This window comes from Rhinatrema bivittatum, chromosome 12 (assembly GCF_901001135.1).
Source record: "Rhinatrema bivittatum chromosome 12, aRhiBiv1.1, whole genome shotgun sequence".
Taxonomy (NCBI): Eukaryota; Metazoa; Chordata; class Amphibia; order Gymnophiona; family Rhinatrematidae; genus Rhinatrema; species Rhinatrema bivittatum.
The window spans coordinates 14,661,281-14,681,128 of NC_042626.1; the positions used below are offsets into that span (position 1 = coordinate 14,661,281).

Here is a 19,848-nt window from a genome sequence, read left to right on the forward strand (position 1 = left end):
AATTCAAGTCTAAGCCATGTATCTCTAAAGCTGTTTTCTGTACTATGCTGCTTCCTTCTGACATAGTCTTTAAGAGGTGCACACTTTTGAAAATAATTTTTTACTTTTTTTTTTTTTTTTTTAATGGATGCACATTTTACCGTTGCCACTTTGTGCACAGCTGGAGATTCCTTGACTCTCGCACAGTGCAGCCTCTCAGAGGCTGAGCCTACAGCACCACTGACATAAGTCATTCATGAAAGTTGGTTTTTTTTTTTTGTTTGTTTGTTTGATTTTTACAGCCAATGTCTGTTTTGTTCGTTCTTTTACTGACAGTTGGCAACCCCAGTGTCCTCATATTAGCTCTAAGGAAACTGGACCACAGGGAACACCATTCCTTAAACAAAACAAGCTTTTAGAGGAAAGGGGGTGTTATGACCTGCACACATTTTCCAAGAAATTAAGGGTTTGCTGCTATATTGCCAACCCATCAAATATGCTTCTGATTTGCTCCTGGATAGGAATCATGCCACCTTTGAGGGCATGACAATGATCCTACCACAAACACTCCCTGACCTGTGTTAACACTATATTATAAACATGAATTAACATTTAGCAAGGAGAACGAGCAAGTGAAAGGGTCATGTGCACAGCTTTCATACACCCCCATACTCCTTACGTATCTATCTATTCCAGCAGCAACACCCTGTCAGTTTTGACTTCCCCAATTTCTACCTCTTTCTGACCCAGTGCCTAACCTGGTCTAACCATGACACGCTCATCCATGTCAAAAGGGCAATGAGCATCTCATCTTCCCACTCTGCCATCTAATTCAAGTATCACCATTTGTAAAGCGATTAACTACCATGTAACAGGACCTTCCAGGCCTAGATTTTGACCTGGTCCAATGCTACTACTGTGCGAAGAAAAAAACAATGAGCTACAATTTTTTTTTTTTAATCTCTGTTACTCACCACAACCCTGCTGGCTTCAGCCGTTTCTGCTATAAACTATTAGTGCAAATGCAGGAAACTAGCAACCTGTCTCAGCTTGTGAACACAACCCAGCGGTGGCTGCTCATCGTTGACCATTCCAGAAAGCAAAGGTCCTGTCAAATCCATACAGAGGGCCGTTTGGATTAGGTGCACATATTTGCAATGAATGTCAGTGTCATTAAACCAGGACTCGCCGTACAAAAGTCAAAGTTGGCTCATCCTGTGGGCTATGCCATGAGAAAGCTGGCTGTCTGGAGAGAGTGACATCCACAGACCCTTCATTAATAGCCTTATCACATACTTTGTTGTGTGACCTTCTTAGAGAAATAAGAGAGTCACAAGCCAGAGTCATATGATTGGCTGGTGCATTTAGCGCAATTCATAAGAATACAAATCTTCCTTCTAACTAAAAGCTCTTTGGCTCAAGGCACAGCTCTTACCAGTAGTCATTAGATAAAGGAGAGCAGTCTCTCCACCTTGAGCTTACGTGAGAGGAGGAACACATACCAGTTTCTGTGATTGCACAACACAACTACTTTCTACTGTCCCAGTGAGCAGCTGTTTTAAGGCAGAGAACAGACGGGCCAAACTCTCTGCTCAGTGACTCAGAGTAGTAATCCCCAGGTATGTGTTTATGGAATCCCCCATGGTTTGTAATTCATAAATCCTTTTTATGGAGAGCACTGTGAATAATTCATGGAGTCTGTTCTTGGTGTCTTCTTTAAATTAGATAGTTGAAGTCTTAAACACAGGAATCAAAGCACCAACCACTCTGAACCAGAGTGGTGCTTCATCCAGCCAGGAAAAGGCAACCAAAGCGTTTGATGCAACCCTGTGTTGTTCAGATGATGGTACTGAAGGAGGAGCTCTGACAAACAAGCAGGGAACTGGTCCAAATCTGGCTTAATGTGACTTGTTCGAACCACAGTACCTAACAGCAGGGAGAGGGGTGACATGCTGCCCTGTCCATTGGGTGAACACTAGTGATGACTCAAGCCCAAGAGACCTAGTGGAAGACGCTGCTGTTTTGGATATTGGAGACTTGCTTTTTTAATGTTCATCCGTCTCTGGCTGTGAGGTAACAGAAGGCATGATCTCTTGCAGAAAATGCAGTCTTCAAATGGAGGACGGAGGAGAGCCCCTTGTCTTGTAAACACTGGTAATTCACTCTAGACTGAGTATGTGGTTCAGACTGTGCATCTGGGTAGCTTATTAATAGCTGTGAATGTCTGAGGAGGCAAACTGAGTTCAAAGACATAACAAAGGGTCCTCCCATAGAGCAAAGTCTTCCTCTGCAAGCTGCTAAATTGCCCTATTAGAAAACTTCCCTGCCTGCCCAAACCCACTGCACTTTCCAATCTACCATGTTCTTCCAATAACAGGAAATAATACTACAACCACCTCCATCCTCCTCAAGGCCTGCCCCTGCCTTCCAACCAACTTAATCTAGCACACCACGGGATGAGACTTCAGAACTTCCACTCAGTTGGTGATGGTACGAGCTGTTCTTACAATCTTAAGTCACCAGAATTACTGGCAGTGGGTGACTGTCTCAGAAAGGGAAGATGGCTGCCTATCTTCACCACCGCTGGCCTGCTCTCAGAGCAACATATTCCTCTCATGCCCCTCTGGCACCGGGAAGATTGTAACTGACAAAAGCACTTGGGCTGATCTCTATAGCATCAGATAATGTGGGTTTTCTTTTAGGTCATTCAAGCTGTGCTTTGCTTGGATGAAAGATGCATAATGTGGAAGAAGGGGGATGGGTTCCTGACTGCAATTGCTCTGTCCCAACAGGAGGCAAGAGAAAACACAACCCAACAGTTAGGGGTACCAACACTGTCTTTGGACAAAAGAACTAAGTAGTCCTTCCTTCTGGTAACAAGATTTGCAGCTTAAAAAACAATCTCCCCCCCGCCCTACCACCCGGGCATCTTTCGGCTGCACTACTGCTTGTCCTTCTCCCTCTGTTCTCACCCCATAGTGCCCCCTCTTGTGGCTCCTATCAGAACTGCTACTTATCCCTCCCTGGGGACTGCCTGCTCCTTGCAGGGCAGCTTTGCCTTGGGTTTCCTTCCACCACTAGAGCTGGAACAAAGGGTTGTACTTCCAGATCTCCTCCAGAAGGCGCTCTTTGTCCAGGGTCACTTGTGCCAACTCCTCCTTCACTGCGTCTAGCTCCTGTTTCAATCCCGCACCGCCTTCCAATGCCTAATAGAAGGGGAAAAAAAAAATCACCATCCAGACAACTGTCAAACATGGGATTTATTGATTTGTACCCATAAAGTTCATAAGTATAATTCTCTCCTCCCATTTTTTCACAACACTTTTTAAAAGATCAATTTTCCCTGTTTGAGTGTGCCACGTCAAAAATACAAAATCCTTTCTTGTATTTAACTTACATGAAACACAAATGTAACGGGGCCCTCTTCATCTCTCTCAGGTACCACAAGTAGCCAGAAAAAGTCAGAAGCAGCAGGGACAAGTAGGTGTTGGTGGGTAAGAGACAGGGCCCTTAAAGTGGCATAAATCAGTGTCTGGCTAGTTTTAAGCCCTCTTTATCCAACAAGAGCCAAGGCTGGCCCAGTAGCTTAGTGGCAGTGCTTGTGCTGCCATGAGGGACTTCATTTTGATTCCTGGCTCAGGCCTGGGATGGCTGGGGACACTGCAGAGGGACTGACAGTCATCCTGCAACAGTGCCACTATGGTGTTAACATTCAAAGCCGTTTAGTCAGCTAAATGCCAACTTGTTTAATATTGGGGCATTTATCTGGCTAGAATTTAGCTGGATAATTCATTATCAGGCTAAAATCTAGCTAGATTTAAAAAAAAAAAAAAAAAAAGGTGCTCTAGGGCAGGCCTAACTTATTTGGCTAACTTAGCTGATTTTCAGCTGCCTCTGGCTAATATAGAGGGATAAGTCACTTTTCTGTCCTGGTCAATAAACTATTATTGACCAATCAAAGTGCTTATCTTCTAAAATCTAGCAGTAAAATGCTCCGTCTTCAGTACCGTTAGCTTTTAAACATTTAAATGTGTAAAGCCCACACAAACTGTATGCTCTTTGGGGCTGGGACCTCCCTTAACTTATCGTGGCTGTGCATGCTCCCTGCCGCATAAATACAGAAGAGCAGAGATGGCAGATACCTGTTGTGGAAAAGCAGTTCCTCCTGCCTGTTGCGCCGCAGCAGTGCCTTCTCGTGGGATCTTTCTGTCCTGCACGGCTTCGTGGGACTTTTTCAGTAATGCCTGCTCTTCCACCTGTGCAGCTGAAAGGGAACAGGTACCTAACACATCAAGTTCACAGAAGTCTGCGTCCCCTTCAAGGAGTCCGTTTAGCGGATGCCATAAGAGCACAAACCGTAGAGGGAGCTCACAGCTCACTACTACGGTCGGCGTGAAGCACTAACTAACTCGGAGAGCCGGTGGCACAGCAGAGAAAACAGACGAGTGGCTCACCTGTGATATAGAAGACTCCATCGTCCTTGCGCTGGACTAGAATCTGATCGACAGCCAGGGTTATTGGAATGGGGCCCAGAGAGGAGGGATACACCTTGGGGCTGTCATCCTGAAAAGGAGAGCAGGGGAAAGGTTGGAGAAGAGCAGAAAGCTCATTGGTCTACATCAGAAACTAATTCAGGCAGAGACCGGGTACATCGGAGGTTTAACTCTCGCACTGCTCATGGCAGGACTTGTCCTCGCTCTCACCTTCAGGGTGATCCGAGAGTCTGCCACTTCTATCTTCATGGGGATCACCTCGGGGACCAGTTCATCTTCTAGGAAGGGACCCAGCTGGGTGAGGGAAGACATCAGCAGTTCTGCCCTATAATTGCTGATCAGAAAGTGAAGGAACCCATTCTGGACAGCTAGCGGAGAATGCACCGCGGCACTAGGGCCTGCCTCGAAGCGCAAACGCACTGCAGGCTGGGTGTGACTAGGCTCTGATCCTGGCAAGGGTTTTTCCAGGCCAGCATCCCCTGGGAAAGAAAAAAGAATGTTAAGATCTATAGGTATGAAAAGCATGAAGTGTCCCTCTAGTGATAATAGTCATTGCTGGATTGCGGCACAGGTCCACCCCCCTTACCCTCAGCTAAATTGCATCACAGATACCCCCCCCCCCCCACCCTGGGCTGAATCACGGCTTAAATCCTGCTCTCTTACCCTCGGTTGGATCACGGTGCAGGAACTGTTGCATCCCAATATTCCCCAGCTGCTCCGGAACCACCTCAGCAGCCTGCACAGCAACCGTCAGATCATCGCCTCTCGTCTCGATTGCGCAGTTCACGCTGCTCATCTTTAGCATCAAGATGGACACCTGGAATGGAAAAACCCATGACCATTAAGTTACAATAGGTATCATTTAGACTGTAAAATATGTGCTTTGCTGCCTAATCAAAGGGAAATTCTGGATTACTTGCCCTCCATGGGGTCCCTGGGGAAAAATGCTCATTTATTTATTATTTTTATCCCAGTGCCTAAGCCACAGGGAAATAAAGCAAATTATTGCCTCTCTACTCAGTGCTCAACTGGCCAGGCATCTACAGATCAAAAGTATTAAAAGCATTTTTTTGGTACTACCAACAGAGCTGGCTCAGCTCTGAGAAAGTCATTTGAAAAACAAAGGCGGTCCTGCATAATCTCAGGAGGCACCTTTACAAATCAGAGCAGAGGCAATCGGCTTGGGGGAAGATGTTAAAAACATCACGGAAAACAAATAAATAAATAAATAACAAAATCTAACCACAGGGAGGTCGACATCATCCATGCTCTGAGAGGTTGAATTGTTGAAGTCAGGCGAGGTGGTCCCATCATGCTCTGCTCTGCATTTTCTATCAGAGGGACCTGTCGGGCTATCTCTGGTGCCTGTATCATTGGAGGCGAGCAGTCCAGCTGCTGCGGGCTCCAGGCTGGACTCTGCAAAGAGACAGCACAGCTCATTCCAACCTTTACAAGCCTCCTCATCTTCATGGACTATCGCAGGCATGCAGGAATGAAGTGAATATCTCTTGGGATGAATAAGGCTGGCTTGCAAGCCTATTGCAAATACAGCTGAGGATGCACAGCAATGGCATGGAGGACTCTAAATATCCCTGGCAGAGCCTTGCAGGCATCTCCCACTGCAATGGCCCGTCCATGTGATTCTAAGATCTCAACGTAGGCATAACAGAGGCAATCAAGCATGTCATCAAATTATTCTGGGATCAGGTCTAAACATGCAGTCTCCTTCCCTCCTGGGAATCTAAGTAAGTATCGATGGAGGGGATGGGAGGAAATCATTTCTCTCTGCAGTAATGAAAAACTGTAATAGGGAGGAAGGAGGAGTTAGATGGCAGCTACTCCCACTACCTGAGTCCAGGAGCATCACAAAGCCTTCGCTGCCATCACTGTCAATGGACATCCTGTCCTCCAGACCACTGATGCTGCCATCCAGAGAGGTACTATCAAAGACTGCTGAGAAGCAGTTCTTATCATGGAGAAGAACCGCAGTCGGCTGCTGCTACCAGCTGGTGTCACAATCCCATCTTCAGCTTTAGAGGAGGACTCTCTAAAAAGAGATATAGAAAAAGAAATAAAAGGACAGTTATTTGCCCTTTCAAATAATATTACAACAAGGGAACATCTCAGTGCACAAACAAGCTGTGGAAGCTATTGCCAGAGGACATGGTGAAGGAGGCAAGCATAATGAGGTTCAAAAGAGGATTGGACAAGTTCCTGGAGGAAAAATCCATAACATATTATTAGCTAAATAGACTAAAGGTGAAGTTACTTCTTACCTGATAATTTCCTTTCCTGGAAGGAGGGCAAGCCAGTCCACACCAATGGACTGTGCACTCCAACCAGCAGGTGGAGACAGAGAACAACGATTCACTGATGTCACTCTCATATAGCTCAGCACAGACACAAACCAGCCAGTACTTTCTTCAAAACCAACTGTGGACACTTAAACCAACTAAATGTTAACAAGAATTATTGCATCCAACAAGCACTCACTGTTTCTAAGTGAACTTTCCTTTCTCCTTTTCTTTTTTGTTTGTTTTTTTTTAATAATAATAATGGAAACACTGGACTCAGCTCCGCTAACAGTCACATAGGAAAACAGTAAGAAGGAATAAATGGAACCCACTTATCAGGTTCTACGCTGGTCCAGTCCCCATTTGAGATCCTTGAATCACAATAAATCCCTTGACAAGGATCCTACATAAAAGAAGAAATTTGACTGCGACAAGGCAGCTCAAGGCAGGATGGTGGACTGGCTTGCCCTCCTTAGAGGAAAGAAAATTATCAGGTAATAAGTAATTTTACCTTCCTCTTCATCCAGGCAAGCCAGTTCACACTAGTGGGATGTACCAAAGCTACCCCCAGAAGGGTGGGAGGCTGCCTGCAGTCCAAGCAGCACTGCCCTGGCAAAGGACGAATCTTCCCATGCTGCCAAATCCAATTGGTAGTATCTAGCAAATGTATGCAAGGAAGACCACATTGCCACCCTACAGATCTCTGCCGGAGAGAGCCCTCACCTGCCAAGGCAGAGGCTTCCTGGCATCCACATAGGCTGCTGTCGCCACTTCCTTAATCCAATGAGCCACTGTGGCACTAGAGGCCGCCTCACCTTTCTTCACCCCATGGGGATGGAAAAAAAGTCGATCAGTCATGAAAATCATTTGTAACCTCCAGATAGCGCAATAAATTCCGCCTCACATCCAACAGCCACAATTTCCTGAAGTCTTGCCCATCCAAATCCCTGTTTACGGATGGCAGCAAAACCAATTGATTCAAGTGAAAGTCCAAAACCACCTTCAGAAAAAAGGCAGGTACCGTCCTTATCTGGACCCGGCAAAATGATCAAAAAAGGCTTCCCTACAAGACAAGGCTTGCAGTTTCGAAATCTGTCTCAAACAAATAGCGACCAGAAACACTCTAGTCAGGGTCAACAAATGCAAGGAAATGCCCCACAAAAAAGGAGAGGATCAGATTTAAATCCCATGAAGGCACTGGGAAACGCAAAGGGGGCCTTGTGTGTTTCACTCCTCTCAAAAATCTAGACACAACTGGATGCGAAGAGAGGGGCCTTCCCTTTACGAGACCTCTATAACACACTATGGCAGCCACCTGCACCTTTAGTGTGTTCAAGGCCAAACCCTTACTCAGGCCTTCCTATAAAAAGTCCAAGACTAAGGAAATAGACACTGAGGCAGGAAGACAAGGGTGCTCCTGATGCCAATGCTCAAAAATCTGCCAGACCCAAATATAGGTCAATGAAGTTGAAAACTTACATGCTCTCAAGAGTATCCAAACTGCTCCTGAATAACCCGTTTCAAGACCCAAGCCTTCTTCTCAAGGGCCAAACTGTAAGACAAAACTGATCCGGACCGTGCAGAGGAAAAATACAAGACGTCTTCCACAGGCTAACCATAAAAGGGTTCTTTTTCGGATCCTTAGCCATTGCTGGAAAGGCCTCCTCACACCCAAGAGCCTTCAGTGTCTGCGAAATTAAACCAGACATCTTGTCCCTGTGAAAAAGCCGAAGCATTGCACTATCCAGCTCCATATCTAGGGAAATCTCCCCTTCTTCCAAGAAGGCCTCGCCAGGATCCACCCACCGAGGACCCTGACTCCCCACAGGAATCACCCCCGAAAGACCCTGTCATCACCTTCTCTACCCTCACTCTGTTCCTTCCTCTGCTTCACCTGTCTGAGAGAAGAGGACTCATTTGAACGCTTTTGAGGTCCCAAAGGAGGAGACTTCTGCTACGGGTGATCTCGAGAATCTGCCCAGGACCCTTCCTGCCCCTGACAAAAAGCCTAAAAGGCCTTTGAAAAATTCCACCCACAAAATGGCAAACAGATTCATTCCCAGTGTAGGCAAAACAACATGAGAATAGGCAGGAGAGGATTGGAGAAAGCAGCTCACCCACCCTGGGAGAAGCTGCCCCAACAGCCTCCTCCTGCGAAAGGGAAGCCCCAGAATTCCCCGCAGGAACAAATTCTCCTGAAGACACATCTCCCTGTGCTTCCACACATTTTTGACAAATGCTGAGGGATCTCCTGAGGCTAATAACCCTTATATGGTAAGCAGTGCACAGCTTTTTTCCATGTTAATTCCCCAACGCCATCTCTCACCCTTCGGTAGAGCTCCCAAAATATCTCCCACTGCATGCTGTCAGCAGCAGCACAATATGCTACCAAACAAAATGGCATCTGCCACGTGCTTCTTCTACTGCTGCGATCACTCCTGGCCCGCCCTAAAATCAGCGCATCGGCACCTGGCTCACAGTGCTGTCCAACGCAACTCCCTGACAGCAAGGCACTTGCACGGTCAGGAACACCCACTGGCAGCTGCTGCAATAATTCCCCAAAATCAGCACGTCGGTATCTGAGTCTCAGTGCTGCCCAACACATGGGATTCCACAAAGGCCTCCCTTACCGGGCACGAAAATTCTAGAGCAGAGCCCTCCAGGACCCAACGGTCCGAGGTAATCTTTACCCACTCCTCATAAAAGCTGGACAATATGCCTCCTACGGCTTCTACAGAGGAGTGGTGAACTCTGGCTTCATTGCACTGACTTTCCCCCTCCATCTCTGGCTGACCTCCGGACTCCACGAAAGGACTGCTGGTGCCCACCAACCTGCTTTGCAGAGGCACCAGAAGAGGACTGGCCTGACCGAAACCTGCGCAAATCCTGAAACCGGGCATGAGATGGAAAAACCTTCTTACTAGGCCTCTTGTCCTCAGGCAATCTGTTCCCCTTCGACTCCCCCAGCACCTTCATTAACTGATTCAAATCCTCCCCAAAGAGGAGCTTCCCCCTGAATGGGAGGTTACAGAGCTGGGCCTTGGACGACAAATCTGCCGACCAAGTGAGCAAGCAGAGAAGTCTACAGGCTGCCACTGCTGAAACCATGCTCCTAGCTGAAGTACGCACCAAGTCATACAGCGCATCTGCCACAAAAGCGACCCCGGCTTCCAGGCGGGCCGCTTGCAAGGGACCACCATCTCCGGATACCGCACGATCCTGAGCCTTCTGCACCCAACACAGACAGGCCCTCTGCATCAAACCCACCCAAACGGCAGCCCAAAGGCTCAACACGGAGACTTCAAACATCCGTTTTAGCTGAATTTCCAGCTTGCAGTCCAGCATATCCTTCAACGTGGCCGCCTCTGTCAAGGGGACTATCGTCTTCTTAGTAACTGCTGATACTGCCGCATCCACTTTCGGTACCTTCAGGAGGTCCAAAGTCTCTTCCATCAAGGAGTAAAGCTTAGCAATCGCTCTGCCTACCTTCAGACCCGCTTCCGGGAAATCCCACTCCCAATTCACCAACTTCCGGATCTTCTTTGGTAAAGGAAAAGCGCTTTTTGGACCTCTCAGCCCATCCAGGACCAGGTTAACTCCCCCTCATTGTTCGACTCCTCCTGAGCCACCTTCACGATCAATTCCTCCAGAACTGGGGGAATAAGAGGCTGCAGCTCCTCTCGCTTGAACATATGCACCACCCTCAGGTCATCCCCTTCAGGAACCTGAAACTCATCTGGGTCAGGGTCATCCTTGGTGACATCAGGGTCCACATCGGGAGTTGGCACCGTATCCTGATCCGTTCCGTGCTGATTGAGAAGGTCCTCCTGCGGCTCATCCAAATCATCACCATCCCTGGGAGACCCATCCGCATCCACTCAACGTAACCCCAGGCGCAGCAGGATATCTCCAGACCCTTTGAGACCACCCTGGACTTCTTACCAGCAATGCGCAGCGGCCACTCCACAGCCTGCTTTCCACCTGTGCCCTTCCTTGCCAGGAAGGTTTTATGCATGAGGAGCACAAACTCCGGTGAAAAATCCCCCAGATCATTCTCCCCCAGTTCTGGAGGATTGTCATCCGAATCCCCTTCCCTATTAGGGGCTCACTGCCCCATCGTGGAAAAGGAAGGAGGGGAATCACCGCCTCTCGTGGTTGAGATCTCCTGATCACCATCCCCCGTGGGGTCAACCACCACTCAAGGAACCCCCGATCCCCCTCACATGGGCCCAGCCAAGCAGCTGAGCAGCCTTTTTTTCCCTCCAAGGCCCCCCGCCAAGTAACCCTCCTGTTCCGACCTGAGGGACTGGGTGTCCAGCCATGCCAAATTCAGGCCACAAGTGCGGCACACCACCATTTTCTGCTTCGGCAGAGCGCACAAATCAAAGGCCCTCGTGACCGCCGCCACACTGAAGCCAGCTCCCGCCGCCTCACCAGTCATTTGCTAACGGCCCTCCGAAGTTGCGAGGGAAACCACAGGCGCCACCTGTGGCCCCCCAAAAAGCCTGTGCCTGCGCCGGCCGCTGCACTCACCCGGGTCCCTGGGCTGTCATATCGCCAAAGAAAAATCTCCCTCCTCCTAGCATGGAATGACAGCTCCTGCCATCCAATCCCACCAAGATCAAGCCAAAGACAGCCTTCCCTGCTGTTAATATACTCAGACTGCAGGTTTGCACCTCTACCATCTGCTGGAGTCAGAGAAATACTGAGGGGACTGCACGTGGCACTCTGTTATGTAGCAGTGCCTCAAAGCTTTGCTCTTCAACTCCACTTGCCGGTAGGGATGCAAAACCCACTTGCCTGGACTGATCTGGGTATGCTCAGGAAAGCTATTGCTATCCCTGGGAATAACAAGAAATAGATCTACTTTATAGGATGTGCTAGATACTTGTGATGCAGACTTGCCACTATCGGAGGCAGATTCGATGAGTTTGATGGAATTTGGTCTTACCTAGCATGACATGTTCAAGCATCCCCCCCCTAATCAAAGATGCATAATAAGCAAACAAGGGGGAGGGTACAAATTATCCAAAACATCTCAAATAATATGATGAAGGGACCTGGGTCCCCACCCTACAGCTTGGGCACTCACCTGGCCGGAGCCAGCATCCTCTGCATGGTAGAGGCCATCTTGTCTTTGCTGTGGCTGAAGGCATCTTTGGTGAGGGACACCGCTTCCTTGGTGAGATCCATGGTCACATGTAGCGCATCTCTGGTCGCATCCTTGGTCATATGCAATGTGCTAGTCAGCTCCTCCAAGGGATGCAGGTCTCCTTGCTCACCGAAAAATGCATCTCTACTGCTGTGTGTGTGCACAGTCAATGAGGGATTAGAAGTGAGAACAGCAGAGGATTTTTGGTCTTTGTTATCCAAAGCATCTACAGCTTCATGGGCGTCTTCTAATGGGCCCTTCTCTAAGCTGTCACCTGGAAGACTTGCCACCTCCGCTTCATCCAGGGTCCCTTCACTTTGGGACCTCGGCAGGATATCCTCAGAGATCGTAGTTCCATCTGCGCTACCATCCAGGTTCTTCAGCGGGTTGCTGGTTCTCTGGTCCAAGCTGATGTCTGATTTGGTGTCCTTCTCATCAGTTGCCAGGGCTTCCCTGCTGCCTGAAGGTGAAAGTTCGGATTCCAGCAAGCTGGTGGTGTCAGAGTCTATGGATGGGGCTTTGGAGCTGAGATTCGGGATTGGGGGCATTAGCAGGGCTATCTCAGCACTGTTGAACAAGACACCCACGCAGGATGTCTTAGTTGGCACTGGTGAGCCAGTCAGCCGCTGTGTATCTTCGGCCAGCTGTTCCTGCAACAACTGCAATGTTTCTTTCATCCGCAATAATACCAGGTACTGATAGTGGCTCAGACGTATTTTTACAGGTGCTGTGGAATGCACCAGGATGTGACAATCAGCATGTACTTCCATCTCTTTCTTGTCCATTTTGCCTACGGATGAATCACTGTCACTTCCTCCAGACTCGAGGGTCTTGGAAAGCCTTGGAATGTCCTGTTCAGATTTTGATTTCTGGCAGACCTGGTGCTCACTAGTCAGGCCTGGGTGCGTGACGTGGTTGCCAAAGCTGGTGGAAAGTTTGATCTGTATTCCTGAGGCTGTAGCTGGCTCCTGTGATTTGGAATCCTGGGCTTGCTTGAACCTGCTGGGGAGGCAAGCCCAAACAGACAGCGGAAATGGTTCAATAAAGCTGAGGGGTTTACCTCTGGAGCTGTCTGCCCCATAAAAAGTCAGAGAGATGAGGGTGAAATAAATAGACCATAGGTCTTCAGATGCAGATGGTTTCAGGGCAGCAGGAATCACATTTGCCCCGTGCTCTACTCTCGCATCCACCTTGAACGCATGCCAAAGAAAAAGATTGTGAAGGAGTCCAAAGCTGTCCTTAGACTTTGGGAACTGAGTGAAGGTGGAATGGAAGAACTCGGAGGCTGCAAAGCTTCGGAACACATTCTGGAGGTCGAGGCACTCGCAGTGTGTGGCGTGGCGTGTGTTGGTTGCCATCATGGCTGTGGTGTATATGGAGAGACCTTGAGGTCGGTCCTGGTGTTCTGATACTTTCTTCTCTACAGGGATAGTCAACTACAGAAATACAAGGAAATACATCAACAATCTCACAAGGAAAATTAATTGTCTCTCACTTAGTATGGCATTATTCTCAAAGCAGATCTGACAAACCAATATGCAACAGAGGGCACAGCACAGCAGATATACACATATACATCTACACACATTTAAAGAGATCTATATTCAAAAAATATGTCCAGCTAATTTTGAGAGTTAGCTGGACAAATCTTCTGGGTTCAAATTATCCCCTCCTGCTGAGAGGGTACATTTTGTCCAGGCAAAATCACTACCTACACAAAATTTATCCACATTTTGCAGTTCATGAAACAGACAACATAAAGAGGTTTTAGATGTTTCTAGGGTGTGGTAAAACTGTAGTTGGACAAAGCCAATACTCTGCTCTCTGGCTAAAGTTACACAAATCAGTATGGCTACGAAAAGGCTGTCCTAAAGTTATCTGGATAACATTATCCACATGTTCATATGAACATAAGAACATGCCATACTGGGTCAGACCAAGGGTCCATCAAGCCCAGCATCCTGTTTCCAACAGTGGCCAATTCAGGTTACATGTACCTGGCAAGTACCCAAACATTAACTAGATCCCATGCTACTGATGCTACTAATAGCAGTGGCTATTCCCTAAGTCAATTTGATTAATAGCAGTTAATGAACTTCTCCTCCAAGAACTTATCTGACCCCTTTTTAAACCCAGCTACACTAACTGCACTAACCACATCCTCTGGCAACAAATTCCAGATAATTTACCCACTCACCAGCTTTTTGAATATGGATCTCATGAGGTGAATAACTTATCCGGCTAAAGATAAACTGGTAAGTTATCCATGATATTCAGTGGGATAAACGTTCCACTAAATATCAACAAATAAAAAGTTATCCAGTTATACATACTCAGTTAACTTTAAAACCAAATGACGGTATATAAAACTCAATAGCTCATTTTTATTTATCTATCTTTGAATATCGCGTTAGGTTTCAAAGTTAGTGATCCCGGATAACGTTAAGTAAATTGGCTATACTGAAAGAATATAGCCAGTTAAGCAGAGTTTGATTTAAATATAAAAATACAGCCGAGCAGGCCTCCTGGCCTGATCTCTCACCCCAGTGGAACCAAGGCTGGCCCTGCCAGCCAATTCCCCCCAAAAAATGTAGCTCATGTTGTGGACCTATAGGCCCGATAAACATCGCTCCCCCATCCCCCCCAAAAGTCAATTTATCCTGAAACTGCAGATCCACAGCAGGAGAGCCACCCTCCCCCATCACCCTCCTACCCCCGCCAAGCCACTCGAACAATCGTCTGCGAGTCGGATGAGTTTCAAGCTCGTCACAGTAAGGGGCTTGGGTGCATACGGGTGGGGCAGGAGGCTCAGGATGGGGCCCTCCTGCTGCTATGGCCGCTATGATTTCAATATTTGACTTTTTGAGGGGGGGGGGGGGGGATACAGGTTTTCATGTCTATAGGCCTGCAGTGTTTGGAAATAAGAACTTAGCTAAAGATAAGCTTTTCTGACCATATACGTATCTTCCTTTGGTCTAACGCAATGATCCGTGTGGATGGGGGTTGTTTTTTGTTTTGTTTTTTTATCTTGGTCTAATGAAAGGTATCCATAAAGTGCAAAAAAAAAAAATCTGATTTTTCCCCCCCCCAGGACCAGTAGGACTACTAGAACTCTACACACATTAAAATGAGAAATTTAAGAGATGAGAAATTTAAGCAATGAGAATTACTTAATCAACCAAATTTCAATACATTTTATATAGCTTTATTTTCGGCAAACTTCTCATCATGAGCAAGAGTTAAAAAGAAAGAACCTGCCCATAGATCTGTAAGAGCACTAGCTATCTGCAACAGGGGGGAGAAAGGGGCCCTGCAGACGTAGCCCTCTTGGCCCCTGATGATTGACGAGTGCCCACACACTCACCACACAGTGACATCTGCTGGTCAGTTCGAGGATAGCTAAGACTGCAGTCTACAGGGAAGTGGCATAGGAAGCATTCAGTACCTGGCCAAGAAAAAGAGAGGGCTAGAAGACACCAAAGGTAACAGGGCGGTGCATGCCAGTACTGAAAGAGCCCCACTGCTGGCCTAAACACAGGAAGCACAGTAAGGAATGAGGCATGAAAGGGCGCACACACACAAATTTAAACTTCCCAGCCAATGTCAAACCAGAAGGGACACTTAGTCTTGATGTTTTAACTCTAAGTATACTGGGACTTGTAGTTTTCCAAGTTTTATTGAGAGAAGCAGGACCTCAAATCCCAAAATACTTTAAGAGGGGAGTTTAAAAAATAAAAAAGCCAGGACTAGCTCAAAGTGCTCCTTATGGCTTGGAATTAATCAGTTTTCATCTAATTCCACTCCTGAACTGAAACGGAAAGAAGTGAAATATAAAGTTGGTTTCCCAGCGAAGAAATGGAAAGAAGAGAAACAGGACAGACTGGGGCAGGAAGTGGCTGTACCTTAAGCTCAAAGCCATCCAGACGCACGTCGACGTGCTCATCTCGCTTGGAGTCCTCCAGCTGGTAGATAGCTTTGAACTGCTGCAGGCTGCGATAGAGATCCAGACAGAAGATGTTCATCCAGAGCAGGCTAACGGGATCCAGCGTCAGCCTCAGGTCATGCAGCTGCATATACAGGTTGGAGCTTGGAACTAAATGGCAGGAGGCAGATTAAGAAAGAGGAGAGACATGGTATTACAAGCTCCATGGACTGTGGGGTATATGGCGTGCCCTAGTGAGAAATAGGGCTGGGATCTGTGAACCCTTGGTCATAGGTTTCTCACTGTGAGCATGGAAGTGGCACAGGATGAAGTAACAGCAGGAATCTGCTAATCAGAGGTCAACCTGAAGGACTAGCAGAATACAACCTTATTGGTACTAGATAGGACACTGAATTGCAAACCCTGAGATTTCTCTATTTAGAGCCAGTAAAGGGAAAAAAAAAAAATCTATGGATTAGAAAGCAACACAAAAACATCCACAATTATGTTGCAAATTTTCTAGCCTGTACAAGTCTGAAAAAGTTCAAATTTTGCATAAGTCATATATTAGATAGTAAGTAAAATTAAGTGCAAATGATTTCCAGAAATAATGCTGCCTGATCCTTAAATTTGGCCTGAAATGCATAATTAAACAAAGTGTTCAAATGTAAAATTGCTCTAGCATTTTCACTTTATAAGCTGGTCATTAAGCTATAAGAAGTGTTAGGTAAGAGTTTTGCCATTATCAGTGGAATGGCATTTAGTTTTTATGGGCTGGAAAGTGATGTTTGGCTGCAGTATATACTCGCTTTCGATATGAGGTCGGAAACTGATGTTTGATGGGGTTGTTTTTCTTTTTATATAACTGTATTCTAAAGGAGTAAAGAGATTTCATTATGCTGTTTTGCAGATCAATGTTTTATTGCTGTTTGATGAGGCACGGATGACTTGTATTGCATCTTGTTAATGCCTGTAATACTTTAAATGCCTGTTTTGTAATTTACTTTGCATGGATTTCTCTCTAAAAGGCAGGATATAACATTTTTAACTTAAGCTAGTCAGTTGTGGGCCTAACTCAGTGCACTGCCTTTTGGAGAACCTGAGTCTGGTTTTCGGTCAGCCAAGGATGCCACATTCACAGCCCTTGAGAGGAGGGTATCACAGTCATTAAGCAATAGCGACATCCAGTGGCCAGACTTAGGGCCTGCGATTTCAGGGTTCCAGATGGAGCTCTAATGCAAGGCCTCCAGCCAAGAACCATCACTGCAGTGACTGGACTAAGCAAGATGAGAGGGGATATAAAATAATGGTAAACAATCCTTGGGTAGTTGCAGAAGCTCCTAAAGCAGCAGAAGGACTCTTTTAAGTTATTAGTCGGTTGTGAGACAGATGTCTCCTATAGCATTCTTCCAGATGCACGAAGCTTTGCTCTGCAGTCTTTTTAATGCCAGCTGCTGTCAACATCGGTCACAGGACTGAAACACATCCCTGTCATAAGCTTTGCTTCTGGTAGGGCATGGAACTGACTGCCACGAAAGGAGTTACCTGGGAAGTCTGGACTGTCGGGAAAGTAATACTCTGTGAACTCAATATGAATGGCGGGCGGTCTCTCAGGAAGGCTGCAGGATTTCTTGTTACAGGAAAGCAGGGTTGAGGGCTTCTTACTGCGCTTACTAGCTGAGGAAACCTAAAGGGAGTCAAAAGGAGTCAATTTGCTCAATCACATACATACGACGCCATATCTGTGCGTGTCCAAATCCTTCCGTATGCATGCACAGAGACACAGGATTACTTTACTTATTAGTGTTCAATTTTAACACAGTTTCCAGGATTCTGGAAATTACTGTTTGACTGCTCGTGTCAGAATTGCATGCCTCCCATCAACAGCCACGAACTGCAAGCAACATGAACTATTACATTCCTGCCAAAGGGGGGGAAAACAAAAAGGAAAATTGGTTCTTTCCTGCCAATTTTCGTTCCTGGAATACCATGGATCAGTCCAGACTCCTGGGATTATACCTCCCTTCCAGCAGATGGCGACAGAGAACGTTTCACTGGCACATAACCTGGAGTGCCACCTGCAGTCCCCTCAGTATTGACCTGTACCCAAGCCAAGATTCGCTCCATAACAATCCTAATGAAAATGCAAACATCCCACAAACGAGGAAGGGGAAAAAGGGCTAAAATCCCACCTTGAAAGAAACCTCTTCGCTTCATAAGTTCAAACCAGGAGAACAAACTTGAAATCTTAAGCAGCTCTGCAGCCTCTATACAATAGAACCTGACAGAAGTATGAGCGGACTCTGGACCGATCCTTGGTATTCCAGGAACGAAAATTAACATGTAAGAACCAATTTTCCTTTCCTGTTCATACCTGGATCAGTCCAGACTCCTGGGATGTACCCAAACTTTTCTAATTGGAATGGAACTGGGAGAGTCCTGCTCGAAGAACACTCTCACCAAAGCCCATGGCCTCTGGGGCCCAGACGACTAAACGATAATGTCTGGCGAAAGTGTGCAGCGACTTCCAAATAACCGCCTGACAAATTTCCTGCAGCGACATCAGCTTGTACCTGGCCCAAGTGGTCACTTGAGACTGAACTGAATGAGCCCTCAAACCCCCTGGGACTGGACGACCCTTACAGATATAAGCCGAGCTTATTGCTTCTTTCAATCATCTTGCTATCGGACTTTGAAGCCTTCTGCCCTTTCCTAGGACCACTCCATAGCACAAAGAGATGGTCAGATACCCTGAAGCTATTGGTGATTTTGAGGTAACACAACAAAGCCCGCTTCACATCCAAACATTGTAGGTCTTTAGCATACGAAGCCTATGCGTCCAAACCTGGAAAGGCTGGAAGTTCCATGATCTGGTTCAAATGGAATGCTCGAAATATACATATGAGGGCAAACTCAACATTATAAAACAAACATTACATATTGGAATAATAATACATAATCGATACCAGCATATATATAGAGAGCATATAGGTACAACACTTATTTTCCTAATTACATAATTAAATACCGTAGTTAAATAATAGAATACACATAAGTACAAAAATTCTTATACCAATATACACTATGACAATAACATTCATACCGCCATCACCCATACACATTCATCTTATCCACAACCCAATTAAAATATCACATATAAAACCCCATCGCAGTGTACCCAGTCCCAAATGGGTACTCAAGGTAGGGGGATGTGATATACACTCTGTATTCTATACCTCAAATGGAATGCTGACACAACCTTCAGGAGAAAAGAGGGCACCATCCGCAAAGAGATCCCGGAATCAGAGATCTTTAGGAAAGGCTCTCTGCACGACAGCGCTTGAAGTTCCAAAATCCTACGGGTGAAACAAATGGCTACCAGAAACACCACCTTCAAAGTGAGATCCTTTACCATTGCCCTTTTTAAAGGTTCAAAAGGAGCCACATACATCCCTTTAAGGACTAGATTGAGGTTCCATGAGGGACATATTTTCCATACAGGAGGACGCAGATGTTTTGCCCCACAAAGGAGACAAACCATATCTGGGTGAGCAGCCAAAGACACTCCATGCACCTTGCCTAGGAGACAGCCCAAGGCCACAACCTGAACCTTAAGAGAGCTAAAAGCCAAGTCTTTCCCCAAACCTTGCTGCAAAAAAGCCAAGATGTGAGCTATCAAGGCCAGAATAGAGATTATTCCTGGACCTGAGCACCAGGACTCAAAGACTTTCCAGACCCTTACATATGACAAAGAAGTGGAAGTCTTTCTAGCCTGCAACAAGGTGGAAATAACATCCTTTTTCTCTCAAAATGCCTCCTCTCAAAAGCCAAGCCGCGAGACAAAAGCTATCCGCCTAATCCGAAAATACGGGACCCTGCCGAAAAAGCTTCAGCAAATGAGCGAGCCGCAGCGAACCGTCCAGTGTAAAGTTGACCAAGTCCGCAAACCATGGGCACCTTGGCAATCTGGCGCCATCAGCATCACTTCTCCGAGGTGATTTTCTATTC

At 46.6% G+C, this 19,848-nt stretch overlaps 1 protein-coding gene across 1 annotated transcript in view; it reads right to left on the reverse strand.

Annotated features, from left to right (window-relative positions):
- Positions 1-89: 89 nt before the first annotated feature.
- The window catches only part of UHRF1BP1 (UHRF1 binding protein 1), a 69,269-nt gene continuing 49,510 nt past the window's right edge, over positions 90-19,848 (reverse strand). Inside the window, 11 exon segments of the mRNA XM_029573584.1 lie at positions 90-3,185; positions 4,122-4,243; positions 4,434-4,542; positions 4,683-4,951; positions 5,136-5,289; positions 5,716-5,888; positions 6,321-6,422; positions 6,425-6,519; positions 11,859-13,354; positions 15,821-16,011; positions 17,386-17,527. Coding sequence (XP_029429444.1) covers positions 3,057-3,185; positions 4,122-4,243; positions 4,434-4,542; positions 4,683-4,951; positions 5,136-5,289; positions 5,716-5,888; positions 6,321-6,422; positions 6,425-6,519; positions 11,859-13,354; positions 15,821-16,011; positions 17,386-17,527 — 2,982 coding nt within the window. The 3' untranslated portion in view covers positions 90-3,056.